Source organism: Salvelinus alpinus, chromosome 22 (genome assembly GCF_045679555.1).
Source record: "Salvelinus alpinus chromosome 22, SLU_Salpinus.1, whole genome shotgun sequence".
NCBI classification, from domain to species: Eukaryota; Metazoa; Chordata; class Actinopteri; order Salmoniformes; family Salmonidae; genus Salvelinus; species Salvelinus alpinus.
The window spans coordinates 27,280,529-27,304,900 of NC_092107.1; the positions used below are offsets into that span (position 1 = coordinate 27,280,529).

Sequence of the window (24,372 nt, forward strand, 5' to 3'; positions counted from 1 at the left end):
TTGACCACACTCAATCATATGACCCACTGAAGAGATGAGTCTTCAGTAAAGACTTAAAGGTTGAGACCGAGTCTGCGCGTCTCACATTCGTTGCACAAATGTACCTAACCATGAACATCAATGCCTTTCTTAAAATCAATACACAGAAGTATATATTTTTAAACCTGCATATTTAGTTAAAATAAATGCATGTTAGCAGGCAATATTAACTAGGGAAATTGTGTCACTTCTCTTGCGTTCAGAACAAGCAGAGTCCGGGTATATGCAGCAGTTTGGGCCGCCTGGCTCGTTGCAAACTGTGTTTCTTCCTAACAAACCCGTAATTAATTTGCCAGAATTTTACATAATTCTGACATAACATTGAAGGTTGTGCAATGTAACAGCAATATTTAGACTTAGGGTTGCCACCCGTTCGACAAAATACGGAACGGTTCCGTATTTCACTGAAATAATAAAGTTTTGTTTTCGAAATGATAGTTTCCGCATTTGACCATATTAATGACCAAAGGCTGGTATTTCTGTGTTTATTATATTATAATTAAATCTATGATTTGACATTTGATAGAGCAGTCTGACTGAGCGGTGGTAGGCAGCAGCAGGCTCGTAAGCATTCATTCAAACAGCACTTTCCTGCATTTGCCAGCAGCTCTTAGCAATGCTTGAAGGACAGTGCTGTTTATGACTTCAAGCCTATCAACTCCCGTGATTGCGATGGGAATACTAAAGTGCCTATAAGAACATCAAATAGTCAAAGGTATATGAAATACAAATGGTATAGAGAGAAATAGTCGACGCGTCATAATTCCTATAATAACTACAACCTAAAACTTCTTAACTGTGAATATTGAAGAACTGGGAATATTGAACCACCAGGATTCATATGTTCTCATGTTCTGAGCAAGGAACTTAAAACGTTAGCTTTTTTACATGACACATATTGCACTTTTACTTTCTTCTCCAACACTGTGTTTTTGCATCATTTAAACCAAATTGAACATGTTTCATTATTTATTTGAGACTAAATAGATTTTATTTATGTATTAAGTTAAAATAAAAGGGTTCATTCAGTATTGTTGTAATTGTAATTATTACAAATATAAAATCGGCCGATTAATCGGTATCGGCTTTTTTTGGTCCACCAATAATTGGTATTGGTGTTGAAAAATCATAAAATCGGTCGACCTCTAATTCAGACCCCTTGACTTTTTCAACGTTTTGTTATGTTACAGCCTTATTCTAAAATGGATTGTGTTTTTTCCTTCATCAATCTACACACAATAGATTCCGTCTGGCCACTACCAAAAATACCTGATTGTTGGAGTCCTGCAGAGATGGTTGTCCTTCTGGAAGGTTCTCCCATCTCCACAGATGAGCTCTGTCACAGTGACCATCAGCATCTTGGTTGCTCAGTTAGGCCCGGCAGCCAGCTCTAGGAAGAGTCTTGGTGGTTCCAAACTTCTTCCATTTAAGATTGATGGAGGCCACTGTGTTCTTATGGACTTTACCCAATTTTTTGGTACCCTTCCCCAGATCTGCGCCTCGACACAATCCTGTCTCGGAGCTGTACATACATTTCCTTCGACCTCATGGCTTGTTTTTTGCTCTGACATGCACTGTTAACTGTGGGACTTTATATGGACAGGTGTGTGCCTTTCCAAATCATGTCCAATCAATTTAATTTACCACCTTACACTGAAATGCTTACTTACAGGCCCTTAACCAACAATGCAGTTAAGAAAAGGTGTAAAAAATAGTCAATGTGCGGGGGTATAGGTTAGTCGAGGTAATTGAGGTAATACGTACACTACCGTTCAAAAGTTTGGGGTCACTTAGAAATGTCCTTGTTTTTGAAAGATAGTTTTTTTTTGTCCATTAAAATAACATCAAATTGATCAGAAATACAGTGCAGACATTGTTAATGTTGTAAATGACTTGTAGCTGGAAACGGCTGATTTAATGGAATATCTACATAGGCGTACAGAGGCCCATTATCAGCAACCATCACTCCTGTGTTCCAATGGCACGTTGTGTTAGCTAATCCAAGTTTATCATTTTAAAAGGCTAACTGATCATTAGAAAACCCTTTTGCAATTATGTTAGCACAGATAAACTGTGTCCTGATTAAAGAAGCAATAAAACTGCCCTAATTTAGACTAGTTGAGCATCAGCATTTGTAGGTTCGATTACAGGCTCAAAATAGCCAGAAACAAAGACCTTTCTTCTGAAATGCAGTATATTCTTGTTCTGATAAATGAATGCGAGAAATTGCCAAGAAACTGAAGATCTCGTACAACGCTGTGTACTACTCCCTTCACAGAACAGCACAAACTGGTTCTAACCAGAATAGAAAGAGTGGGAGGCCTCGGTGGACAACTGTGCAAGAGGACAAGTACATTAGTGTGTCTAGTTTGAGAAACAGACGCCTCGAAAGTCCTCAACTGGCAGCTTCATTAAATTGTACCCGCAAAACACCAGTCTCAACGTCAACAGTGAAGAGGCGACTGGGATGCTGGCTTTCTAGGCAGAGTTGCAAAGAAAAAGCCATATCTCAGACTGGCCAATAAAAAGAAAAGATTAAGATGGGAAAAATAACACAAGACACTGGACAGAGGAACTCCGCAGGTTAAAATATCAAACCAATTATATTAATTAGGGGACAGGTCGAAAAGCATTAAACATTTATGGCAATTATTTATTATTATTTATGCTTGCTAATTTGTCCTATTTAGCTAGCTTGCTGTTGTTAGCTAATTTGTCCTGGGATATAAACGTTGAGTTGTTATTTTACCTGAAACGCACAAGGTCCTCTACTCCGACAATTAATCCACACATAAAACGGTCAACCGAATTGTTTCTAGTCATCTCTCCTCCTTCCAGGCTTTTTCTTATTTGGACTTTATATGGCGATTGGCATCTCATAGTTAACACGACGACCGACCGAACTCAGCTCATCTTTCAATCACCCACGTGGGTATAACCAATGAGGAGATGGCACGTGGGTATCTGCTTCTATAAACCAATCAGGAGATGGGAGAGGCAGGACTTGCACTGCGATCGGTGTCACAAATAGAACTGACTTCTATTTTATCCCTTGGCAATGCAGGCGCGCGTGAGCAGTGGGTGCAATAATTGAATAACCTATGTTGAAATTTATTTTGCAACGCTCGCACATGCGTGTGGTCAGCATGTCAGACTTAAACCAACAGAATATAAATCTACAACAAATCTAAATAGCTCTACACATTTCATAAAATAAATGTTGTATTAGGAATGATCATCATTAAAATCATTCAAATTGGCAAATCACATGATTCTGAATATATAATCTGAATAAACAATTAAGCGACATGACCTCTAGGATTTCTAAACATGTAAGTAAAAACCAATATGAAGCACAAGGGATAGAGAAACTGCTCTATTTAAGTTGTACAGTTGTGGTCTTTCAATACATTTTGGGGGCACTAATGAAAGGCTAAACACACGGTACCTATTCTGGTCAATCAATCGTCACATACTGTTTAACAGTCCCCCTTCATTGATAAAACTTCGGACTGCCACGGGAGGGACTGCCAATTCTTGGAAAAACCTGATAAAAGGAGTGGAACCAAACAAGTCTCTGCTTTTCTACAACCGAGTGAAATCCTGGCCTTTAATTGGCCCACAACCTAACGAGATATCACCAATTAATGACACGATGGAAAGAGAAACAAGACCCCTCCCCTCGAAGATTCAAAACAGAAGTCCCTAACAGAGGTGGCCAGGGACACTTCTCCGGTTGTCGTCTGAAGGACTGACAGCTTGTCATGGGAAGGGGAAAAGAAGTGGCTTAGGACGGTCACATTTGCTTGGACCTTACAACAGCACATGGGCACCAAGGAGCTATGGCCCCAAGTCTCCCATTGAGACATGCCAATAGCCGAGGCTCAGTGTCACTAGAGTGGGGTGGGGGTGGGGGGGGGCCCAGCCAGTGGCCACACAAGCAAACAAAAGCCCTGGTCAGTACATGAGATCTGATGCCCCAGTGTTGACATTCGACTCTTTGGCCTCCTGGAAGGGGAACTGGATCCCGGCCACACGGATCAGCAGGATGTTAAGGCCATGGACGAGGAAGGTGAGGAAGATGAGCCAGAAGGAGTGGTCGAATTGCTCTGTGTGCGTCTTGTACATAAACGTGCCCTCGTTGAAGTTGGCGATGTGGTCGGACAGCCGGTGGAGTTTCACCTCGGAGGCAAACAGAATCATCACCAGGCAGCTGCAGAGGCCTGTTCAGAAGGTCAGGCAGACAAGACAGGCACACAATATTATACTATTACGGTTGACAACACTGGGAGTTAAAATAAGAAGTCAAAAGGCATCCGAATGATCAGTTACTGTAAACACGTTCCTATAAGGCAGAATACCTTTTCCCTCCCTCACCACATTAAAAGGGAATATGTTAATGCTACAGTAGTTGCAATCACCAAAAGGTTACCAAAACAATTAAGCATAGGTCATTCACTGCAGCGAGATATTTTAATTAACATGGTGAAGTGTTTCACATAATCGTAAAAATAGGTTCATTGATCAGATGAATCCAAACTTGCATTCTAGTGTAAACCTGGCAAGCAGTTTTGATTGAATAGTGCCTAAGGTAGGGCCTCGGTTCCAGATAACTGAGAAATATCTCCTTTAACTCTGGTGCTGTTTTTCTTAATTTGTGCCATTGTTTGGATGGGAGGTCAAGTAGCCCACTGTCTCCTGATGAGATGGTAGGCTACTGGATACTGGTTTTAAAGCTGAAAAGGCAATAGGGAAGTGGATCCTTTTCTCAATAACGTACAGCCGACCACTCATGGCTTGGCTGTTGTGTTTGAATGACTCTGATATACACTTATAACTAATGTTGAAGTGTTGAAGGACACCTTTGTTGGACCCCGATCATGTTCTCTATAGCAGTGGTTCTCAATTTTTTGGTTACTGTACCAGCATGAGTCTTCTCAAGTACCCAGTGTATAGGCCGAGTACCCCCAAGGGTACTAGTACCCCTGGTTGAGAACCACTGCTCTATCACCCCGTTTATACATGGGGCTAACATGCGTTCTGATCTTGTCCGCATTCTGATTGGGCCCACATTTTCAGAATTATTGGTCCCTTGCTGTATGCAAATGATGAGATTTTCTTTCTAAATAATATCTATTAATTTATTTTAAAGACACAATGGTGCCACCTGTCAATGATTTTAGAGGGCGGGATAATGATTATTTAAATTGTTTCACTAGAGCCGTCTACAATTGTAATATATCCAGACACAATGTCTGCCTGACTACCTTCAGAGGTGATACAATCAGATCACAAGGAGTCTTTTAATTGTGTACACCTGTCTAAGAATGTGGAAAACACCAGGAAAAAAATGACACTTTAGAACCAATAAACGTGGCTCCTGTTTAGCCTACTGCGAGCTATTTCTATCTGAAGATGGAATGCATGAGTGTAATTAGAGCTGTTTACCTGTGATGTGAGCGGTGTGTTAGATTTTGGGCTTATGTTGCAGAGTATGGGGGCTTGTGCTTAGCCAACGTTCATATGGTAGGCTGCTTGTTCACAACTTAGAAGGTGATTCGGCTACCCTGTGAAGGATGACACTCTAGAAAGAAAAGGGTTGAGGTGTTCTTTTTGTGTGTGCTTACAGCAGACGAAGTTCCAGAGGTAGAGTCCCAGGGCGCCGTGCAGAGTCTCGTAGGGACTACCAAAGGCGTTGTACATAAAGAAGCCTGTGGCCACGGAGGAGAAGAGGATGAGCACTACGCAGAAGAAGATCACAGTGACGTGAAGACTGGCTGGGATGACGTCCACCAAGTTCGGAAAAACTACAAGGAGATGGACAATATAGAGAGGTGTGGGAATGTTCTACAATTATTAAAACAGTAAATAGTATTTTTTCCCCCCCACAACTTTCACATGATGAAACGCATGCATGAGTCTCTGTGTTCTATTTGTTTAATGTGCAAGGCAGATGGAGCAAACCATCAGAGAACAAATTGTTTTTTGTTCATCTGAAAAGTCATCAGAATGGTTAGTAAGCCTGCCGGTCAAGCGAAAAGATAATGTGTGTGTGTGCCAAATCTCATTAGTGAACAGTTGCTGATGATGCATGTGTCACGGTCCAATAAAGATTCAGTCCACTGTGCTTGTGTAGGATTCTTGTTACTGCAACCTCAAAACATGTACTGCTGAGTTATAAGAGATGCCCTCTTGTGCATGGCCAATTAACCTAGTTGAAGGCAGGTGGGTTTCCCCTGTAAGGCTAGCCTACATGATTTTGATCACGGGTTCTCTTTACTCCATTTACATTTATCTCGCTTTCTTTGATTTGAGTTTGTTGTTAGCACTAAATAATAATGTTCTGCTGACATTTCAAAATGTGTCAACTTCAAATGAATCATCTCCAGCATATGTGAAAACGGTGGATTCCTATGTTTTATAGTCAAAAAGATGAACACCAGATAAAAATAAAACATTTCTGATTTTAACCAACTATGAGCTGGCAAAGTAAAGTAATGTCAAAAGCATTTCCACTATATTTTTTTACTAAAAAACAGACATATGCAGTTTTCACATACATTAATGGTGGGGTAGTGCTGTAGATGATGAATATGAAGTTTAAGGTATTTCTACCACCGAGGGTAGGCTATGTGCGCATTTACACGTGGTCATCAGGGCTCCATGACCCACATTTGTGTACAAGCTTACTGTATGTGTAGTCTAGTCTCATTAGAGATGTGACTGTTCAATCAATGTTCCAATACCTTGAACAACTGAGGTCAATTTTACAGCAGTGTTATACATCTCCGCAGCCTATAAATCTTTTATCATAAAACAGGTTGCTTGGATCTAGAATTCTGATTGGTTGATAGTAGGGAGTTATAGCACAACAATCCCACATCCTCCAGGTAATGCCTGTTAACAGTTCCATTAGATTTATCCCACAGCCCAGCCAGTCAATGTATAAACTTAATCTCCCCTGGAAAAAAGTGTTTAGACAATATTTCCTAGCCTAGTTTAGCCAAGAAGAAAGCACTGAGCTTTTTAGAGAAGAAGAAAGGCAGGATCCATGATCGGCTGAGATAATGGAGGGGGATAATAGGGTTTCCACTAGACAGCACAGTGACAAAGTCAAAATTGTCTATAATCGTAAAAATGGGAAAATAATTGCTTTTTGGTATTCATTAAGTTTAGGCATAAGGTTGGCAGTGTGGTTAGGTTTAAAATCGTATTTAAAGAACATAAAACCCTGCCTATTTCTACAATTTATGACTTAACTTCTGACAATCGGATAATAGAGAGACTACTTTCTGGAGGGCAATGCCATGCTGACTCATGCAATAACACAGGAATTCTTTAGAGATAGGTGGGGCTTAGGCGGATGTGGACAATGCTGAATGGGCAAAAACAAAGATAAGCTTTCCAGTGTGGAAAATTATTAAAGTGCATTTTCTCCTACTTGTCTCTAAAGTGGGTTAACAAGTTGATCACATTTCAAAGAAGCATAACTTTCCAATGTTTCCCCCAACTCCCATTTTGAATTCTGTTCTTTTATAAAATGTTTGGTTTGGGGGGGGCCTAAATTGCATCGCAGTGCTAGAGGCGTTACTACAGACCCGGGTTCATTCCCGGGCTATGCCACAACCGGCCGTGACGGTCCAGTTGGCCCAGTGTCGTCCGGGTTTGGCCGGAGGTGCTTTACTTGGCTCATCGCGCCCTAGTGACTTCTTGTGTTGAACAGTGTTTCCTTCGACACATTGGTGCTTCTGGGTTAAGGAGCGCGGTTAGGTGGGTCATGTTTTGGAGGACGCATGACTCCACCTTCGCCCCTCCTGAGCCCGTTGGGGAGTAAAAAAAAAAAAAATGTTTGGGTTTGTCTACACTTTGCTGTCTGCCTCTCCGACCTGTGGAACAAAGTTTTTTTTGCGATTTCCACCGTGCCATGCATATAAACGTGATGAGACGGACAGCTTCTCCGAGCCAGGTAAATTCATTTATCAGGATCATTATAATGGATATAGCCAAAGACACTATATATACAAAAGTATGTGGACACCTCTTCAAATTAGTGGATTCGGCTATTTCAGCCTCACCCGTTGCTGACAGGTGTATAAAGTCAAACACACAACCATGCAATCTCTATAGATAAACATTGGCAGTAGAATAGTCTTTACTGAAGAGCTTAGTGACTTTCAACATGGCACCATCATCGGATGCCACCTTTCCAACACGTCAGTTCGTCAAATTTCTGCCCCGGTCAACTGTAAGTGCTGTTATTGTGAAGTGAAAATGTCTAGGAGCAACACCGGCTCAACCGGGAAGTGGTAGGCCACACACGCTCACAGAACGGGACCGTCGAGTACTGAAGTGCATAAAAAAAATTGTCTGTCCTTGGTTACAACACTCACTACCGAGTTACAAACTGCATCTGGAAGCAACGTCAGCACAATATCTTGGTCGGGAGCTTTATGAAATGGGTTTCCATGGCTGAACTGTCGCACACAAGCCTAAGATCACCATGCCAAGCGTCGGCTGGCATGGCGTAAAGCTCGCCGCCATTGTACTCTTCCGCACAGCAAGTGGTGCAAGTTTGACACCAACAGGCTCCTGAACAGCTTCTATCCCCAATACATAAGACTGCTAAATAGATAACAGAATGGCTATACGGACTATCAGAGTTGACCCTTGTATTTTATTTTTATACTTTCTCTATACACACTCACAGGACTCATGAATCCACACTGATATATACACACTCACAGGACTCATGAATGCACACTGATATATACACACTCACAGGACACACGCATGCACACTGATATATACACACTCACAGGACACACGCATGCACACTGATACTCCAACACAGATAACATGCACACACATTTATACTGACTCTACACACACACACACACACACACACACATAATAAGTTATGCTGCTGCTACTCTGTTTATCATATCCTGATGCCTAGTCACCTTACCCCTATACATATCTACCTCAATCGCTCCAGTATCCCTGCATTGTTAATATGGTATTGAAACTGACCCTGTATATAGCTTCTTACTTGTGTTCTTATTTTTTTATTTCTAGTGTTTTTGTTCTACCTTGTGTTATTGTTAGTGCTACATTGATATTGATTACGGCATTGCTGGGTTTGGAGCTGGCAGGAAAGGCATTTCACTGTACTTGTGCATGTGACATTAAGATTTGAAAAACTTGAAACATTGTACTGTTGCCTAAACATATTGGTAAATAGACCTAGACTTTTCTCCAACCAACGTAGCCCTACCCAGCGAATTTAAGCTAACATTATCCCCTTTTCAACATTGTTTTTTAGAGTTTTTAAATCACAATTGCTGCTGACATACTTTATAGGCTACATTGATTGATGGACCTCAAATTGTCTAGCTAGCAAATGAAAGATCCCGTCATGACTAGTTAACAAGCTAACTTTAAGGGGATAAATCAGATGGCTATATCCAAATATTGTTTAATTTGCTTGCCATCTATAGTGGCGATGACAGTAGTCTGACTGACAACTTCACCAGGATGAGGACTTGCAATGTCAAGCTCTTTCCAAAACCCTAACCTCTGATGAAGAAACCTAAATGACACGTTGTTTGCTTAGCTAGCTACCTACATGCCAAATGGATATGCTACCCTCACATACCTGAAAATATTTGATGAATTGATGTTTACTGATCACGAAAAGCATGCAGTTAATAACCTCAGCAAAAAAATAAACGTCCTCTCACTGTCAACTGCGTTGATTTTCAGCAAACTTAACATGGGTAAATATTTGTATGAACACAAGATTCAACAACTGAGACATAAACTGAACAAGTTCCACAGACATGTGACTAACAGAAATGGAATAATGTGTCCCTGAACAAATGGGGGGGTCAAAATCAAAAGTAACAGTCAGTATCTGGTGTGGGCACCAGCTACATTGAGTACTGCAGTGCATCTTCTCCTCATGGACCGCACCAGATATGCCAGTTCTTGCTGTGAGATGTTACCCCACTTTTCCACCAAGGCACCTGCAAGTTCCCGGACATCTCTGGGGGGGGGGGAATGGCCCTAGCCCTCACCCTCCAATCCAACAGGTCCCAGACGTGCTCAATGGGATTGAGATCCGGGCCCTTCGCTGGCCATGGCAGAACACTGACATTCCTGTCTTGGAGGAAATCACGCACAGAACGAGCAGTATGGCTGGTGGCATTGTCATGCTGGAGGTTCATGTCAGGATGAGCCTGCAGGAAGGGTACCACATGAGGGAGGAGGATGTCTTCCCTGTAACGCACAGCATTGAGATTGCCTGCAATGACAACAAGCTCAGTCCGATGATGCTGTGACACACCGCCCAAGACCATGACGGACCCTCCACCTCCAAATCGATCCCGCTCCAGAGTACAGGCCTCGGTGTAACGCTCATAAACATGAATCGGACCATCACCCCTGGTGAGACAAAACCACGACTCGTCAGTGAAGAGCACTTTTTGCCAGTCCTGTCTGGTCCAGCGACGGTGGGTTTGTGCCCATAGGCAATGTTGAGGCCGGTGATGTCTGGTGAGGACCTGCCTTACAACAGGCCTACAAGCCCTCAGTCCAGCCTCTCAGCCTATTGCGGACATTCTTAGCACTGGAGGAGGGAATGTGCGTTCCTGGTGTAAGTCGGGCAGTTGTTGTTGCCATCCTGTACCTGTCCCGCAGGTGTGATGTTCGAATGTACCAATCCTGTGCAAGTGTTGTTACACGTGATCTGCCAATGCGAGGACGATCAGCTGTCCATTCTGTCTCCCTGTAGCGCTGTCTTAGGCGCCTCACAGTACGGATATTGCAATTTGTTACCCTGTCCACATCTGCAGTCCTCATGCCTCCTTGCAGCATGCCTAAGTCACGTTCACGCAGATGAGCAGGAACCCTGGGCATCTTTCTTTTGGTCTTTTTCAGAGTCAGTAAAGGCCTCTTTAGTGTCCTAAGTTTTCATAACTGTGACCTTAATTGCCTACCGCCTGTAAACTGTTAGTGTCTTAACGACCGTTCCACAGGTGCATGTTCATTAATTGTTTATGGTTCATTGACCAAGCATGGAAAACAGTGTTTAAACCCTTTACAATGAAGATCTGTGAAGTTATTTAGATTTTTACAAATTATCTTTGAAAGACAGGGACCTGAAAAAGAGACATTTATTTTTTTGCTGAATTTAGCTGTATAACTCTGATGATAGAGCTAAATCTGAAAAGTGTAGTTCGGAATATGCAATTCAAGTCCGAACTACACACGCTCTTCAAGAGTTCATGATATTAAAGCCAAATAGTTAACGATTATTTAACAATCCCTTGAAAACGGCATGTAGTTGTCAATGGTTTTAGCGGAGCTGGGGGTCTCTTTGCCAAATCGAACGCTCTGCACATTATTGTGACGTTTTATTGATAATGAACTATGACTATTGCATAGCAACCATTACAAATAGAATGGATAGATTGAAGAAAAAGACAGACTTCATTTCTCAGAACAAGAATAGACTGACGAGTTTCAGAAAAAAGGTCTACAGGCCATTTTGAGCCTGTAATCGAACACACTAATGCTGATGCTCCAGATACTCAACTAGTCTAAAGAAGGCCTGTTTTATTGCTTATTTAAAATCAGCAGAACAGTTTTCATCTGTACTAACATAATTGCAAAAGGGTTTTCTAATGATCAATTAGGCTTTTAAAATGATAAACTTGAATTAGCTAACACAACGTGCCATTGGAACACAGGAGTGATGGTTGCTGATAATGAGCCTCTGTACGCCTATGTAGATATTCCATTAAAAAATCTGCCGTTTCTAGCTACAATAGTCATTTACAACAATGTCTACACTGAATTTCTGATCAATTTTATGTTATTTTAAATGGACAAAAATTTTTGCTTTTCTTTCATAAACAAGGACATTTCTAAGTGATCCCAAACTTTTGAACGGTAGTGTATATACAGTGGGCTCCAAAATTACTGGCCCCCCTGATTGGCAATGCACAACAATATAATTAGCGATAAACTCAAAATACCAACATGTGAGAAATACTGTACTTTATTAATGTTTCAATGGAAGCCACCAAAATCATTTATTGATTTAATTAAATAATCAATGTCCTCCAAATCAAGGTGTCACAATTAATGGCACCCTTAAAGATTATTGTAAATAAAATCTACCAAAATTAAACCAGGAATTAAATTCTACTTATTTAAGTTTATCTAAGTCTTAAGGAACTACATTGAGCCATTACATCACTTTTTGTTTCACTAGGGTATAAAAATGAGGTAACACGCATGCAATATCCCTTTGTTATCCAACACCATGAAGAAAACAAAAGAACTGGCAGTTCAAAAGAGACAGACGGTCGCTGACCTTCATAAATCTGATAATTGCTACAAGAAGATCCACAAAACGATTGAGCACTGTCAGGGCAATTATTAAAAAATGTAAAAGATATGGAACAGTTGAAAACCTCACGGGTATAGAACGCAAATGCATTTTGCCCCCCCAGGATAGGGAGGAGGATGGTCAGAGAAGCAACAATATCCCCAAGAATCACTGTGAAAGAATTGCAGGCCTTGGTGGCGTCTTGGGGTCACCAGGTTTCAAAAAGCACCATCAGAAGCCACCTCCACAACCATAGGCTCTTTGGAAGGGTTGCCAGAAGAAAGCCCTTTCTGACCCCAAGACACAGACGCAAGCGCTTGGAGTTTGCCAAACAATTTAAATTATAACTGGAAGAAGGTGCTCTGGTCAGATGAGACCAAAATGTAACGTTTTGGTCAGATATGGCATCGGCATGTTTGGCGTCGAAACAGAGATGCATACAAGGAGAGGCACCTCATACACATGGTGAAATATGGTGGTGGGTCGGTGATGTTTTGGGGCTGCTTTCATTCCAGAGGTCCAGGGGCACTGGTTAAGATGGATGGCGTAATGAATTCCACCAAATATCAGGCAATTTTGGCTGACAATCTGGTTGCCTCTGCCAGAAGGCTGGGACTTGGCCATAGGTGGACTTTCCAACAAGACAATGACCCAAAACATAAATCAAGAGCCACACAGAAAAGGTTCTGTGACAACAAAATCAATGTTCTGTCATGGCCATCTCAGTCGCCGGACCTCAATCCAATCGAAAACCTGTGGGCTGAGTTGAAGAGGGCAGTTGATAAGCGCAAACCCAAGAATGTGAAGGATCTTGAAAGTATCTGCATAGAGTAATGGTTCAAAATCCCTCCAAATGTGTTCCTTAACCTTGTCAAGCATTACAGGAAAAGACTCCATGCTGTTATCCTTGCCAGAGGTGGTTTGCACTAAGTACTAAATGAGGAGTGCCAATAATTATGAAACCTTGATTTTGGTGAAATGTATTTTGTATTAAATAATTGTATGATTTTCATTGGTTCCATTTAAACATTAACAAAGTACAGTATTTCTCACATGTTGGTATTTTGAGTTTCTCTATAATTATATTGTTTATATTTTTTGAAGTATTTTGTTTGTGCATTACCAGTCAGGGGTGCCAGTAATTTTGGAGCCCACTGTGTGTGTGTGTGTGTGTATGTATATATATATATATATATATATATATATATAAAAGAAGTAAATATACAGTATCCATCAAAAGTTGACACACCTACTCATACCAATTACCTTGACTAACCTGTACCCCCGCACATTTACTCTGTACCAGTCGCCCCTGCCCAGTCATGTGAAATCCATAGATTAGGGCATAATGAATTCATTTCAATTGACTGATTTCCTTTTATGAACTGTAACTCAGTAAAATCGTTAATTGTTGACTGTTGTATTTGGATTTTTGTTCAGTATACTTTATTGAAAAGGTGATATTTTTTTACAGTCTATAAGTAGGCTTTATATTGTGCCAATCCTGCCAAGCGAATTAATGCTAAACATCACATTTGATTTAATCAAATAGATCCTTAAGTCACAGGGATAGGACTCAATTAAAACAGGGTGTAGTCTATCTATAGTCATTTGAATTATTAATGGAGTGGGTAACCGCTTGTCTCATTGTTATTCACTTTTCATAATAGATGCTCAAATGAGAACATGATGTTTCAACCCAGCAGTAATCTTTAAAACCAGTTTTTCACAAACTTCTCATGCAATTCACATGGACTTCTACTCACATGAAAATCTGAAGGGTCTTCCACCAAGTCCACATTGCTTCACTGTCTGTCCGTGAAAGAGACCATAGTTAACCCTACCGACAAATTTATCAAGCTCTTGTCCTGTGGCATTTACAAGCTGCGCCCCGGTTGTACACACCATGCTCCCCTGGACCCAAAATTGCGACCCCATCGCGGCCGCAACAATGAGGACGCAACCGAAACTCAACACACCGGCAACAGAGAATATAATTTTCTTTTGACGACTTGGCATGGTGTCAGAAGAATGTGGGAAAATAATTAGTCTGACCAGTCCATGGTGTTCAATTCATCTCCAGTTGGTAGCAAATTCTTGCTGAGGCAAATATTGAAAAAAACCGAAGATGCTAAATATCTGTGTTAAGCTATTATGACAAGTCTCATTGAAATAGCTAAATGTGTATACCGTATTGATGCTGTTCTAACGTGGACGTTGTGTATTACGTTACATCGATAGTTTCCCCCCTTGCTCATTGTTTCCAAGTAACCAAGGTTTTAAATTCGGGAGACGCTTCTCAAAGACAGCGAGAGGGATGACTTCAGCCTCGGTGACCTGTTGTCTGATTGGATACGAAGCTCATCTGCTGCACTGAACACGTGAGTTTTCTTCTTCTTCGGTGGAGTTTATCGGCAGTTGAGCATTCAAGGTCATGGTGCATTACCACCACCTACTGTACTGGAGTGTAGGCCAGAGACGGGGAGAAAATAAATCCTACGTTGCAGCACGTTTCCCTTAGTCTCAAATATGTTGTAATTTTTATAAATCTAATGACGTTCTAGTCAGTATACTCTTTAAACTCATTTCCTGTATACCCTTCTCAATCATACTGAATCTCATCCTCTCTCTTTCCTTCTCCATCATACTGGATCTCATCCTCTCTCTTTCCTTCTCATACTGTCCACACTGTATCAGTACATGCTCCACTGTCATTATTTCCTGGCTAACAATAATCACACTTTCCTGTTGGATGCTTTCCTATCATGTTTAAAGTCTTATTCAACTGTCTGTGTCCCACCCTTAAACATGTAAAATAGCCTCCTCTCTTCTGTCTCTTCCTGTGGTCCTCCCCTCCCCGACTTTCCTCTGTACTTGGAATAAATGCCTGCCCTTCACCAACAGGTGTAGACCTTACAGTGAAATGCTTACTTACAAGCCCTTAACCAACAATGCTTTAAGAAGTTTTAAGAAAAAAAACTGTTAGGTAAAAAATTGAAAATAAAAGTAACAAATAATTAAAAAGCAGCAGCAAAATAACAATAGCGAGGCTATATACAGGGTGTACCGGTACAGAGTCAATGTGCGGGGGCACCGGTTAGTCAAGATAATTGAGGTAATATGTACATGTAGCTAGAGTTAAAGTAACTATGCATAGATAATAAACAGAGAGTAGCAGCAGTGTAATAGAGGTGTCTGGGAATCCCTTTGATTAGCTCTTCAGGAGTCTTATTGCTTGGGGGTAGACGCTGTTAAGAAGCTTTTTGGACCTAGACTGGCGCTCCGGTACCGCTTGCCGGGCAGTAGTAGAGAGAACAGTCCATGACTAGGGTGGCTGGAGTATTTGACAATTTTTAGGGCCTTCCTCTGACACCGCCTGGTATAGAGATCCTGGATGGCAGGAAGCTTGGTCCCAATGATGTTGCCTACCACTGTTGTGTCATTGGCAAACTTGACAATGGTGTTGGAGTCGTGCCTGGCCATGCAGTCATGAGTGAACAGGGAGCACAGGAGGGGACTGAGCACGCACCCCTGAGGGGCCCCCGTGTTGAGGATCAGCGTGGCGGATGTTTTGTTACCTACCCTTACCACCTGGGGGGCGGCCCGTCAGGAAGTCCAGGATCCAGTTGCAGAGGGAGGTGTTTAGTCCCAGGGTCCTTAGCTTAGTGATGAGCTTTGAGGGCACTATGGTGTTGAACGCTGAGTTGTAGTCAATGAATAGCATTCTCACGTAGGTGTTCCTTTTGTCCAGGTGGGAAAGGGCAGTGTGGAGTGCAATAGAGATTGCATCATCAGTGGATCTGTTGAGGTGGTATACAAGTTGGAGTGGGTCTAGAGTTTCTGGGATAATGGTGTTGATGTGAGCCATGGCTAGCCTTTCAAAGCACTTCATGGCTACAGACGTGAGTGCTATGGGTCGGTAGTCATTTAGGTAGGTTACCTTAGTGTTCTTGGGCACAGGGACTATGGTGGTCTGCTTGAAACATGTTAGTATTACAGACTCAGTCAGGGACAGGTTGAAAATGTCAGTGAAGACACTTGCCAGTTGGTCAGTGCATGCTCGGAGTACACGTCATGGTAATCCGTCTGGCCCTGCGGCCTTGTGAATGTTTACCTGTTTAAAGATCTTACATCGGCTACGGAGAGTGTGATCACACAGTCATCCGGGAACAGCTGATGCTCTCATGCATGCATCAGTGTTACTTGTTACATGGCAGTGTTACTTTCTAACCCTACCATGGGTTTGTCGTAAGTCATAAAGAATTAGAGCAAATAACTACTCTCTCTGTCTTCACTTCCTCCACCCACTGCAAGGCCAACAGTATGACCAACAGTTCCGCCGTATTTACAGCCATATACATTACCTGACTGCCACCCCACATTCCTGCACTACAAATGCTGACCCAGTACATCCTGTCCTTGGATCTTTTGAACCATCTGTGTAAATGGCCACAACATCCTGATATACGGTATCCAGATGTCTTTTAAACAAATAAGATGGATCAACACCCTTCCCATCTTTCTGTTGTCTCTCCAACACTTTTAGATCAACTACTGGAGGCGGGAGCAGCCATGGTTGATTCACAGGAATAGCTACCATTGGACTAAACTCCCTTCCATACAGTCCCATCTTCTTCGCCTGGGTATTACCCACCCACCCAAAGCTTGTGTTCTGTCCTCTCTCATGTTCCCAGCACACCTGTAAAATCCCTTTCCAGGATGAGACACCCCATGTCCCTGTAGGTTGACCCAATAATTAATTGCCAGCTGTTGTCTCCAAATCGGCAATGGCATATCCCCCATCTCCACTTGTAGCGCAGACACTGGGAAGGCCTGAAACGCCTCACTACATATTCTGAGTCCTTGCCCCTGTATTTAAATGTTTTTTATTTATTTCACCTTTATTTAACCAGGTAAGCTAGTTGAGAACAAGTTCTCATTTACAACTGCGACCTAGCCAAGATAAAGCAAAGCAGTGCGACAAAAACAACAACACAGAGTTACACATGAGATAAACAAACGTATAGTCAATAACACAATAGAAAATCTGTATACAGTGTGTGCAAATGAAGTAAGGAGGTAAGGCAATAAATAGGCCATAGTGGCGAAGTAATTACAATTTAGCAATTAACACTGGAGTGATAGATTTGCAGATTAGGATGTACAAGTAGAAATACTGGTGTGCAGAAGAGCAGAAAAAAACAAAAAACAAATATGGGGATGAGGTAGGTGGTTAGTTGGATGGGCTATTCTCAGATTGGCTGGACGCCACGTGTTACTCTTTAATAACCGCTGATGTCACACCTCTGCATTTTCGGTGAAAGGCGGCAGAGCGAGAGCGATGTTTGTTGGTATACTTGTGAGCATAGCTGTCTTCCAAGCAGTTGACCAGGTTTCAGTTCAAATCCTCTGTAATTCATCTGCCGAGTCTTTCAGATTCAATTTTCATTTTCTGTAACAGCAAGAAACAAATGAAGAAGAGCTAAATGAAGATTTTGAAGTTGAAAAAGAAGACATCAAAACGAATTGGAGCTCATTGAATTTGAGCCGATTGACGCACCGGTATGTGAATAAATGATAAAATCCCCATTGGAATCCCCATAAATGTCTGTAGCTTCCGAACGGTTTGACCAACAAAATTGTTTGACCATTCTATGGAAAGGGGAGACTCTAACAAACACAATGCCGTTCTCAGTTTTGCTCTACGACCCCCACAAGTGTCACAGGACTCGTCTGAAGGTAACCAGTACCGGTTAAAATTACAGATTTTTAATCAAGGAAGAAATGAATAAAAGTTGTGCAATGTTGAAGCCACTTGTGCAAAGCACAAATGATTAGCAGTCCATTGCCTTAATCACTCAGCCACCTCGTCCTGCACTCCAGGGATGGCAGTTGCACCCTCCAACCAGTAGCCAAAGATCCGCCTGTCTCAGACTGTTAAAGGGCTCGTCCGCGATTTGAACCAGGGACCTCTCCCACCCAAAGCGAGAACCATACCCCTAGACCAACGAGCCATTTCATCAAAGACATTTTTTTGCTGTCGCCAGCAATGACGGTGAGGATATGGATTGACTTGTCGATGGTGCCAGGCCACAGTGAATCACGTGAGTTTTGTTGGTATACTTGTGAGCATAGCTGTCTTCCAAGCAGTTGACCAGGTTTCAGTTCAAATCCTCTGTAATTCATCTGCCGAGTCTTTCAGATTCAATTTTCATTTTCTGTAACAGCAAGAAACAAATGAAGAAGAGCTAAATGAAGATTTTGAAGTTGAAAAAGAAGACATCAAAACGAATTGGAGCTCATTGAATTTGAGCCGATTGACGCACCGGTATGTGAATAAATGATAAAATCCCCATTGGAATCCCCATAAATGTCTGTAGCTTCCGAACGGTTTGACCAACAAAATTGTTTGACCATTCTATGGAAAGGGGAGACTCTAACAAACACAATGCCGTCCTCAGTTTTGCTCTACGACCCCCACAAGTGTCACAGGACTCGTCTGAAGGTAACCAGTACCGGTTAAAATTACAGATTTTTAATCAAGGAAGAAATGAATAAAAGTTGTGCAATGTTGAAGCCACTTGTGCAAAGCACAAATGATTAGCAGTCCATTGCCTTAATCACTCAGCCACCTCGTCCTGCACTCCAGGGATGGCAGTTGCACCCTCCAACCAGTAGCCAAAGATCCGCCTGTCTCAGACTGTTAAAGGGCTTGTCCGGGATTTGAACCCGGGACCTCTCGCACCCAAAGCGAGAATCATACCCCTAGACCAACGAGCCATTTCATCAAAGACATTTTTTTTGCTGTCGCCAGCAATGACGGTGAGGATATGGATTGACTTGTCGATGGTGCCAGGCCACAGTGAATCACGTGAGTTTTGTTGGTATACTTGTGAGCATAGCTGTCTTCCAAGCAGTTGACCAGGTTTCAGTTCAAATCCTCTGTAATTCATCTGCCGAGTCTTTCAGATTCAATTTTCATTTTCTGTAACAGCAAGAAACAAATGAAGAAGAGCTAAATGAAGATTTTGAAGTTGAAAAAGAAGACATCAAAACGAATTGGAGCTCATTGAATTTGAGCCGATTGACGCACCGGTATGTGAATAAATGATAAAATCCCCATTGGAATCCCCATAAATGTCTGTAGCTTCCGAACGGTTTGACCAACAAAATTGTTTGACCATTCTATGGAAAGGGGAGACTCTAACAAACACAATGCCGTCCTCAGTTTTGCTCTACGACCCCCACAAGTGTCACAGGACTCGTCTGAAGGTAACCAGTACCGGTTAAAATTACAGATTTTTAATCAAGGAAGAAATGAATAAAAGTTGTGCAATGTTGAAGCCACTTGTGCAAAGCACAAATGATTAGCAGTCCATTGCCTTAATCACTCAGCCACCTCGTCCTGCACTCCAGGGATGGCAGTTGCACCCTCCAACCAGGAGTCAAAGATCCGCCTGTCTCAGACTGTTAAAGGGCTCGTCCGGGATTTGAACCCGGGACCTCTCGCACCCAAGGCGAGAATCATACCCCTAGACCAACGAGCCATTTCATGAAAGACATTTTTTTGCTGCCGCCAGCAATGACGGTGAGGATATGGATTGACTTGTCGATGGTGCCAGGCCACAGTGAATCACGTGAGTTTTGTTGGTATACTTGTGAGCATAGCTGTCTTCCAAGCAGTTGACCAGGTTTCAGTTCAAATCCTCTGTAATTCATCTGCCGAGTCTTTCAGATTCAATTTTCATTTTCTGTAACAGCAAGAAACAAATGAAGAAGAGCTAAATGAAGATTTTGAAGTTGAAAAAGAAGACATCAAAACGAATTGGAGCTCATTGAATTTGAGCCGATTGACGCACCGGTATGTGAATAAATGATAAAATCCCCATTGGAATCCCCATAAATGTCTGTAGCTTCCGAACGGTTTGACCAACAAAATTGTTTGACCATTCTATGGAAAGGGGAGACTCTAACAAACACAATGCCGTCCTCAGTTTTGCTCTACGACCCCCACAAGTGTCACAGGACTCGTCTGAAGGTAACCAGTACCGGTTAAAATTACAGATTTTTAATCAAGGAAGAAATGAATAAAAGTTGTGCAATGTTGAAGCCACTTGTGCAAAGCACAAATGATTAGCAATCCATTGCCTTAATCACTCAGCCACCTCGTCCTGCACTCCAGGGATGGCAGTTGCACCCTCCAACCAGTAGCCAAAGATCCGCCTGTCTCAGACTGTTAAAGGGCTCGTCCGGGATTTGAACCAGGGACCTCTCGCACCCAAAGCGAGAACCATACCCCTAGACCAACGAGCCATTTCATCAAAGACATTTTTTTGCTGTCGCCAGCAATGACGGTGAGGATATGGATTGACTTGTCGATGGTGCCAGGCCACAGTGAATCACGTGAGTTTTGTTGGTATACTTGTGAGCATAGCTGTCTTCCAAGCAGTTGACCAGGTTTCAGTTCAAATCCTCTGTAATTCATCTGCCGAGTCTTTCAGATTCAATTTTCATTTTCTGTAACAGCAAGAAACAAATGAAGAAGAGCTAAATGAAGATTTTGAAGTTGAAAAAGAAGACATCAAAACGAATTGGAGCTCATTGAATTTGAGCCGATTGACGCACCGGTATGTGAATAAATGATAAAATCCCCATTGGAATCCCCATAAATGTCTGTAGCTTCCGAACGGTTTGACCAACAAAATTGTTTGACCATTCTATGGAAAGGGGAGACTCTAACAAACACAATGCCGTTCTCAGTTTTGCTCTACGACCCCCACAAGTGTCACAGGACTCGTCTGAAGGTAACCAGTACCGGTTAAAATTACAGATTTTTAATCAAGGAAGAAATGAATAAAAGTTGTGCAATGTTGAAGCCACTTGTGCAAAGCACAAATGATTAGCAGTCCATTGCCTTAATCACTCAGCCACCTCGTCCTGCACTCCAGGGATGGCAGTTGCACCCTCCAACCAGTAGCCAAAGATCCGCCTGTCTCAGACTGTTAAAGGGCTCGTCCGGGATTTGAACCAGGGACCTCTCGCACCCAAAGCGAGAACCATACCCCTAGACCAACGAGCCATTTCATGAAAGACATTTTTTTGCTGTCGCCAGCAATGACGGTGAGGATATGGATTGACTTGTCGATGGTGCCAGGCCACAGTGAATCACGTGAGTTTTGTTGGTATACTTGTGAGCATAGCTGTCTTCCAAGCAGTTGACCAGGTTTCAGTTCAAATCCTCTGTAATTCATCTGCCGAGTCTTTCAGATTCAATTTTCATTTTCTGTAACAGCAAGAAACAAATGAAGAAGAGCTAAATGAAGATTTTGAAGTTGAAAAAGAAGACATCAAAACGAATTGGAGCTCATTGAATTTGAGCCGATTGACGCACCGGTATGTGAATAAATGATAAAATCCCCATTGGAATCCCCATAAATGTCTGTAGCTTCCGAACGGTTTGACCAACAAAATTGTTTGACCATTCTATGGAAAGGGGAGACTCTAACAAACACAATGCCGTTCTCAGTTTTGCTCTACGACCCCCACAAGTGTCACAGGACTCGTCTGAAGGTAACCAGTACCGGTTAAAATTACAGATTTTTAATCAAGGAAGAAATGAATAAAAGTTGTGCAATGTTGAAGCCACTTGTGCAAAGCACAAATGATTAGCAGTCCATTGCCTTAATCACTCAGCCACCTCGTCCTGCACTCCAGGGATGGCAGTTGCACCCTCCAACCAGTAGCCAAAGATCCGCCTGTCTCAGACTGTTAAAGGGCTCGTCCGCGATTTGAACCAGGGACCTCTCCCACCCAAAGCGAGAACCATACCCCTAGACCAACGAGCCATTTCATCAAAGACATTTTTTTGCTGTCGCCAGCAATGACGGTGAGGATATGGATTGACTTGTCGATGGTGCCAGGCCACAGTGAATCACGTGAGTTTTGTTGGTATACTTGTGAGCATAGCTGTCTTCCAAGCAGTTGACCAGGTTTCAGTTCAAATCCTCTGTAATTCATCTGCCGAGTCTTTCAGATTCAATTTTCATTTTCTGTAACAGCAAGAAACAAATGAAGAAGAGCTAAATGAAGATTTTGAAGTTGAAAAAGAAGACATCAAAACGAATTGGAGCTCATTGAATTTGAGCCGATTGACGCACCGGTATGTGAATAAATGATAAAATCCCCATTGGAATCCCCATAAATGTCTGTAGCTTCCGAACGGTTTGACCAACAAAATTGTTTGACCATTCTATGGAAAGGGGAGACTCTAACAAACACAATGCCGTCCTCAGTTTTGCTCTACGACCCCCACAAGTGTCACAGGACTCGTCTGAAGGTAACCAGTACCGGTTAAAATTACAGATTTTTAATCAAGGAAGAAATGAATAAAAGTTGTGCAATGTTGAAGCCACTTGTGCAAAGCACAAATGATTAGCAGTCCATTGCCTTAATCACTCAGCCACCTCGTCCTGCACTCCAGGGATGGCAGTTGCACCCTCCAACCAGGAGTCAAAGATCCGCCTGTCTCAGACTGTTAAAGGGCTCGTCCGGGATTTGAACCCGGGACCTCTCGCACCCAAAGCGAGAATCATACCCCTAGACCAACGAGCCATTTCATGAAAGAAATTTTTTTGCTGCCGCCAGCAATGACGGTGAGGATATGGATTGACTTGTCGATGGTGCCAGGCCACAGTGAATCACGTGAGTTTTGTTGGTATACTTGTGAGCATAGCTGTCTTCCAAGCAGTTGACCAGGTTTCAGTTCAAATCCTCTGTAATTCATCTGCCGAGTCTTTCAGATTCAATTTTCATTTTCTGTAACAGCAAGAAACAAATGAAGAAGAGCTAAATGAAGATTTTGAAGTTGAAAAAGAAGACATCAAAACGAATTGGAGCTCATTGAATTTGAGCCGATTGACGCACCGGTATGTGAATAAATGATAAAATCCCCATTGGAATCCCCATAAATGTCTGTAGCTTCCGAACGGTTTGACCAACAAAATTGTTTGACCATTCTATGGAAAGGGGAGACTCTATCAAACACAATGCCGTTCTCAGTTTTGCTCTACGACCCCCACAAGTGTCACAGGACTCGTCTGAAGGTAACCAGTACCGGTTAAAATTACAGATTTTTAATCAAGGAAGAAATGAATAAAAGTTGTGCAATGTTGAAGCCACTTGTGCAAAGCACAAATGATTAGCAGTCCATTGCCTTAATCACTCAGCCACCTCGTCCTGCACTCCAGGGATGGCAGTTGCACCCTCCAACCAGGAGTCAAAGATCCGCCTGTCTCAGACTGTTAAAGGGCTCGTCCGGGATTTGAACCCGGGACCTCTCGCACCCAAAGCGAGAATCATACCCCTAGACCAACGAGCCATTTCATGAAAGACATTTTTTTGCTGCCGCCAGCAATGACGGTGAGGATATGGATTGACTTGTCGATGGTGCCAGGCCACAGTGAATCACGTGAGTTTTGTTGGTATACTTGTGAGCATAGCTGTCTTCCAAGCAGTTGACCAGGTTTCAGTTCAAATCCTCTGTAATTCATCTGCCGAGTCTTTCAGATTCAATTTTCATTTTCTGTAACAGCAAGAAACAAATGAAGAAGAGCTAAATGAAGATTTTGAAGTTGAAAAAGAAGACATCAAAACGAATTGGAGCTCATTGAATTTGAGCCGATTGACGCACCGGTATGTGAATAAATGATAAAATCCCCATTGGAATCCCCATAAATGTCTGTAGCTTCCGAACGGTTTGACCAACAAAATTGTTTGACCATTCTATGGAAAGGGGAGACTCTATCAAACACAATGCCGTTCTCAGTTTTGCTCTACGACCCCCACAAGTGTCACAGGACTCGTCTGAAGGTAACCAGTACCGGTTAAAATTACAGATTTTTAATCAAGGAAGAAATGAATAAAGGTTGTGCAATGTTGAA

General features: G+C 42.2%; 1 protein-coding gene and 6 non-coding genes across 7 annotated transcripts; all 7 read right to left on the reverse strand.

Annotated features, from left to right (window-relative positions):
* Positions 1-2,623: 2,623 nt before the first annotated feature.
* Positions 2,624-14,774, reverse strand: LOC139549338 (clarin-1-like). The gene is made up of 3 exons (XM_071359732.1): positions 14,200-14,774; positions 5,667-5,846; positions 2,624-4,262 (listed from the first exon to the last, which is right to left on the reverse strand). Exons 1-3 carry the CDS (start codon positions 14,450-14,452, stop codon positions 3,997-3,999), a joined length of 699 nt encoding a protein of 232 aa, XP_071215833.1. The 5' UTR covers positions 14,453-14,774; the 3' UTR covers positions 2,624-3,996.
* Positions 14,775-19,141: 4,367 nt separating this feature from the next.
* trnap-ugg (transfer RNA proline (anticodon UGG)) lies at positions 19,142-19,213 on the reverse strand. The gene has a single exon. It is a non-coding gene; the product is annotated as a tRNA-Pro (tRNA).
* Positions 19,214-19,908: 695 nt separating this feature from the next.
* On the reverse strand, positions 19,909-19,980 carry trnap-ugg (transfer RNA proline (anticodon UGG)). Its single transcript has one exon. It is a non-coding gene; the product is annotated as a tRNA-Pro (tRNA).
* Positions 19,981-20,674: 694 nt separating this feature from the next.
* On the reverse strand, positions 20,675-20,746 carry trnap-ugg (transfer RNA proline (anticodon UGG)). Its single transcript has one exon. It is a non-coding gene; the product is annotated as a tRNA-Pro (tRNA).
* A 694-nt stretch (positions 20,747-21,440) lies between these two features.
* trnap-ugg (transfer RNA proline (anticodon UGG)) lies at positions 21,441-21,512 on the reverse strand. Its single transcript has one exon. It is a non-coding gene; the product is annotated as a tRNA-Pro (tRNA).
* Positions 21,513-22,972: 1,460 nt separating this feature from the next.
* Positions 22,973-23,044, reverse strand: trnap-ugg (transfer RNA proline (anticodon UGG)). The gene has a single exon. It is a non-coding gene; the product is annotated as a tRNA-Pro (tRNA).
* Positions 23,045-23,738: 694 nt separating this feature from the next.
* trnap-ugg (transfer RNA proline (anticodon UGG)) lies at positions 23,739-23,810 on the reverse strand. The gene has a single exon. It is a non-coding gene; the product is annotated as a tRNA-Pro (tRNA).
* Between the last annotated feature and the right edge of the window lie 562 nt (positions 23,811-24,372).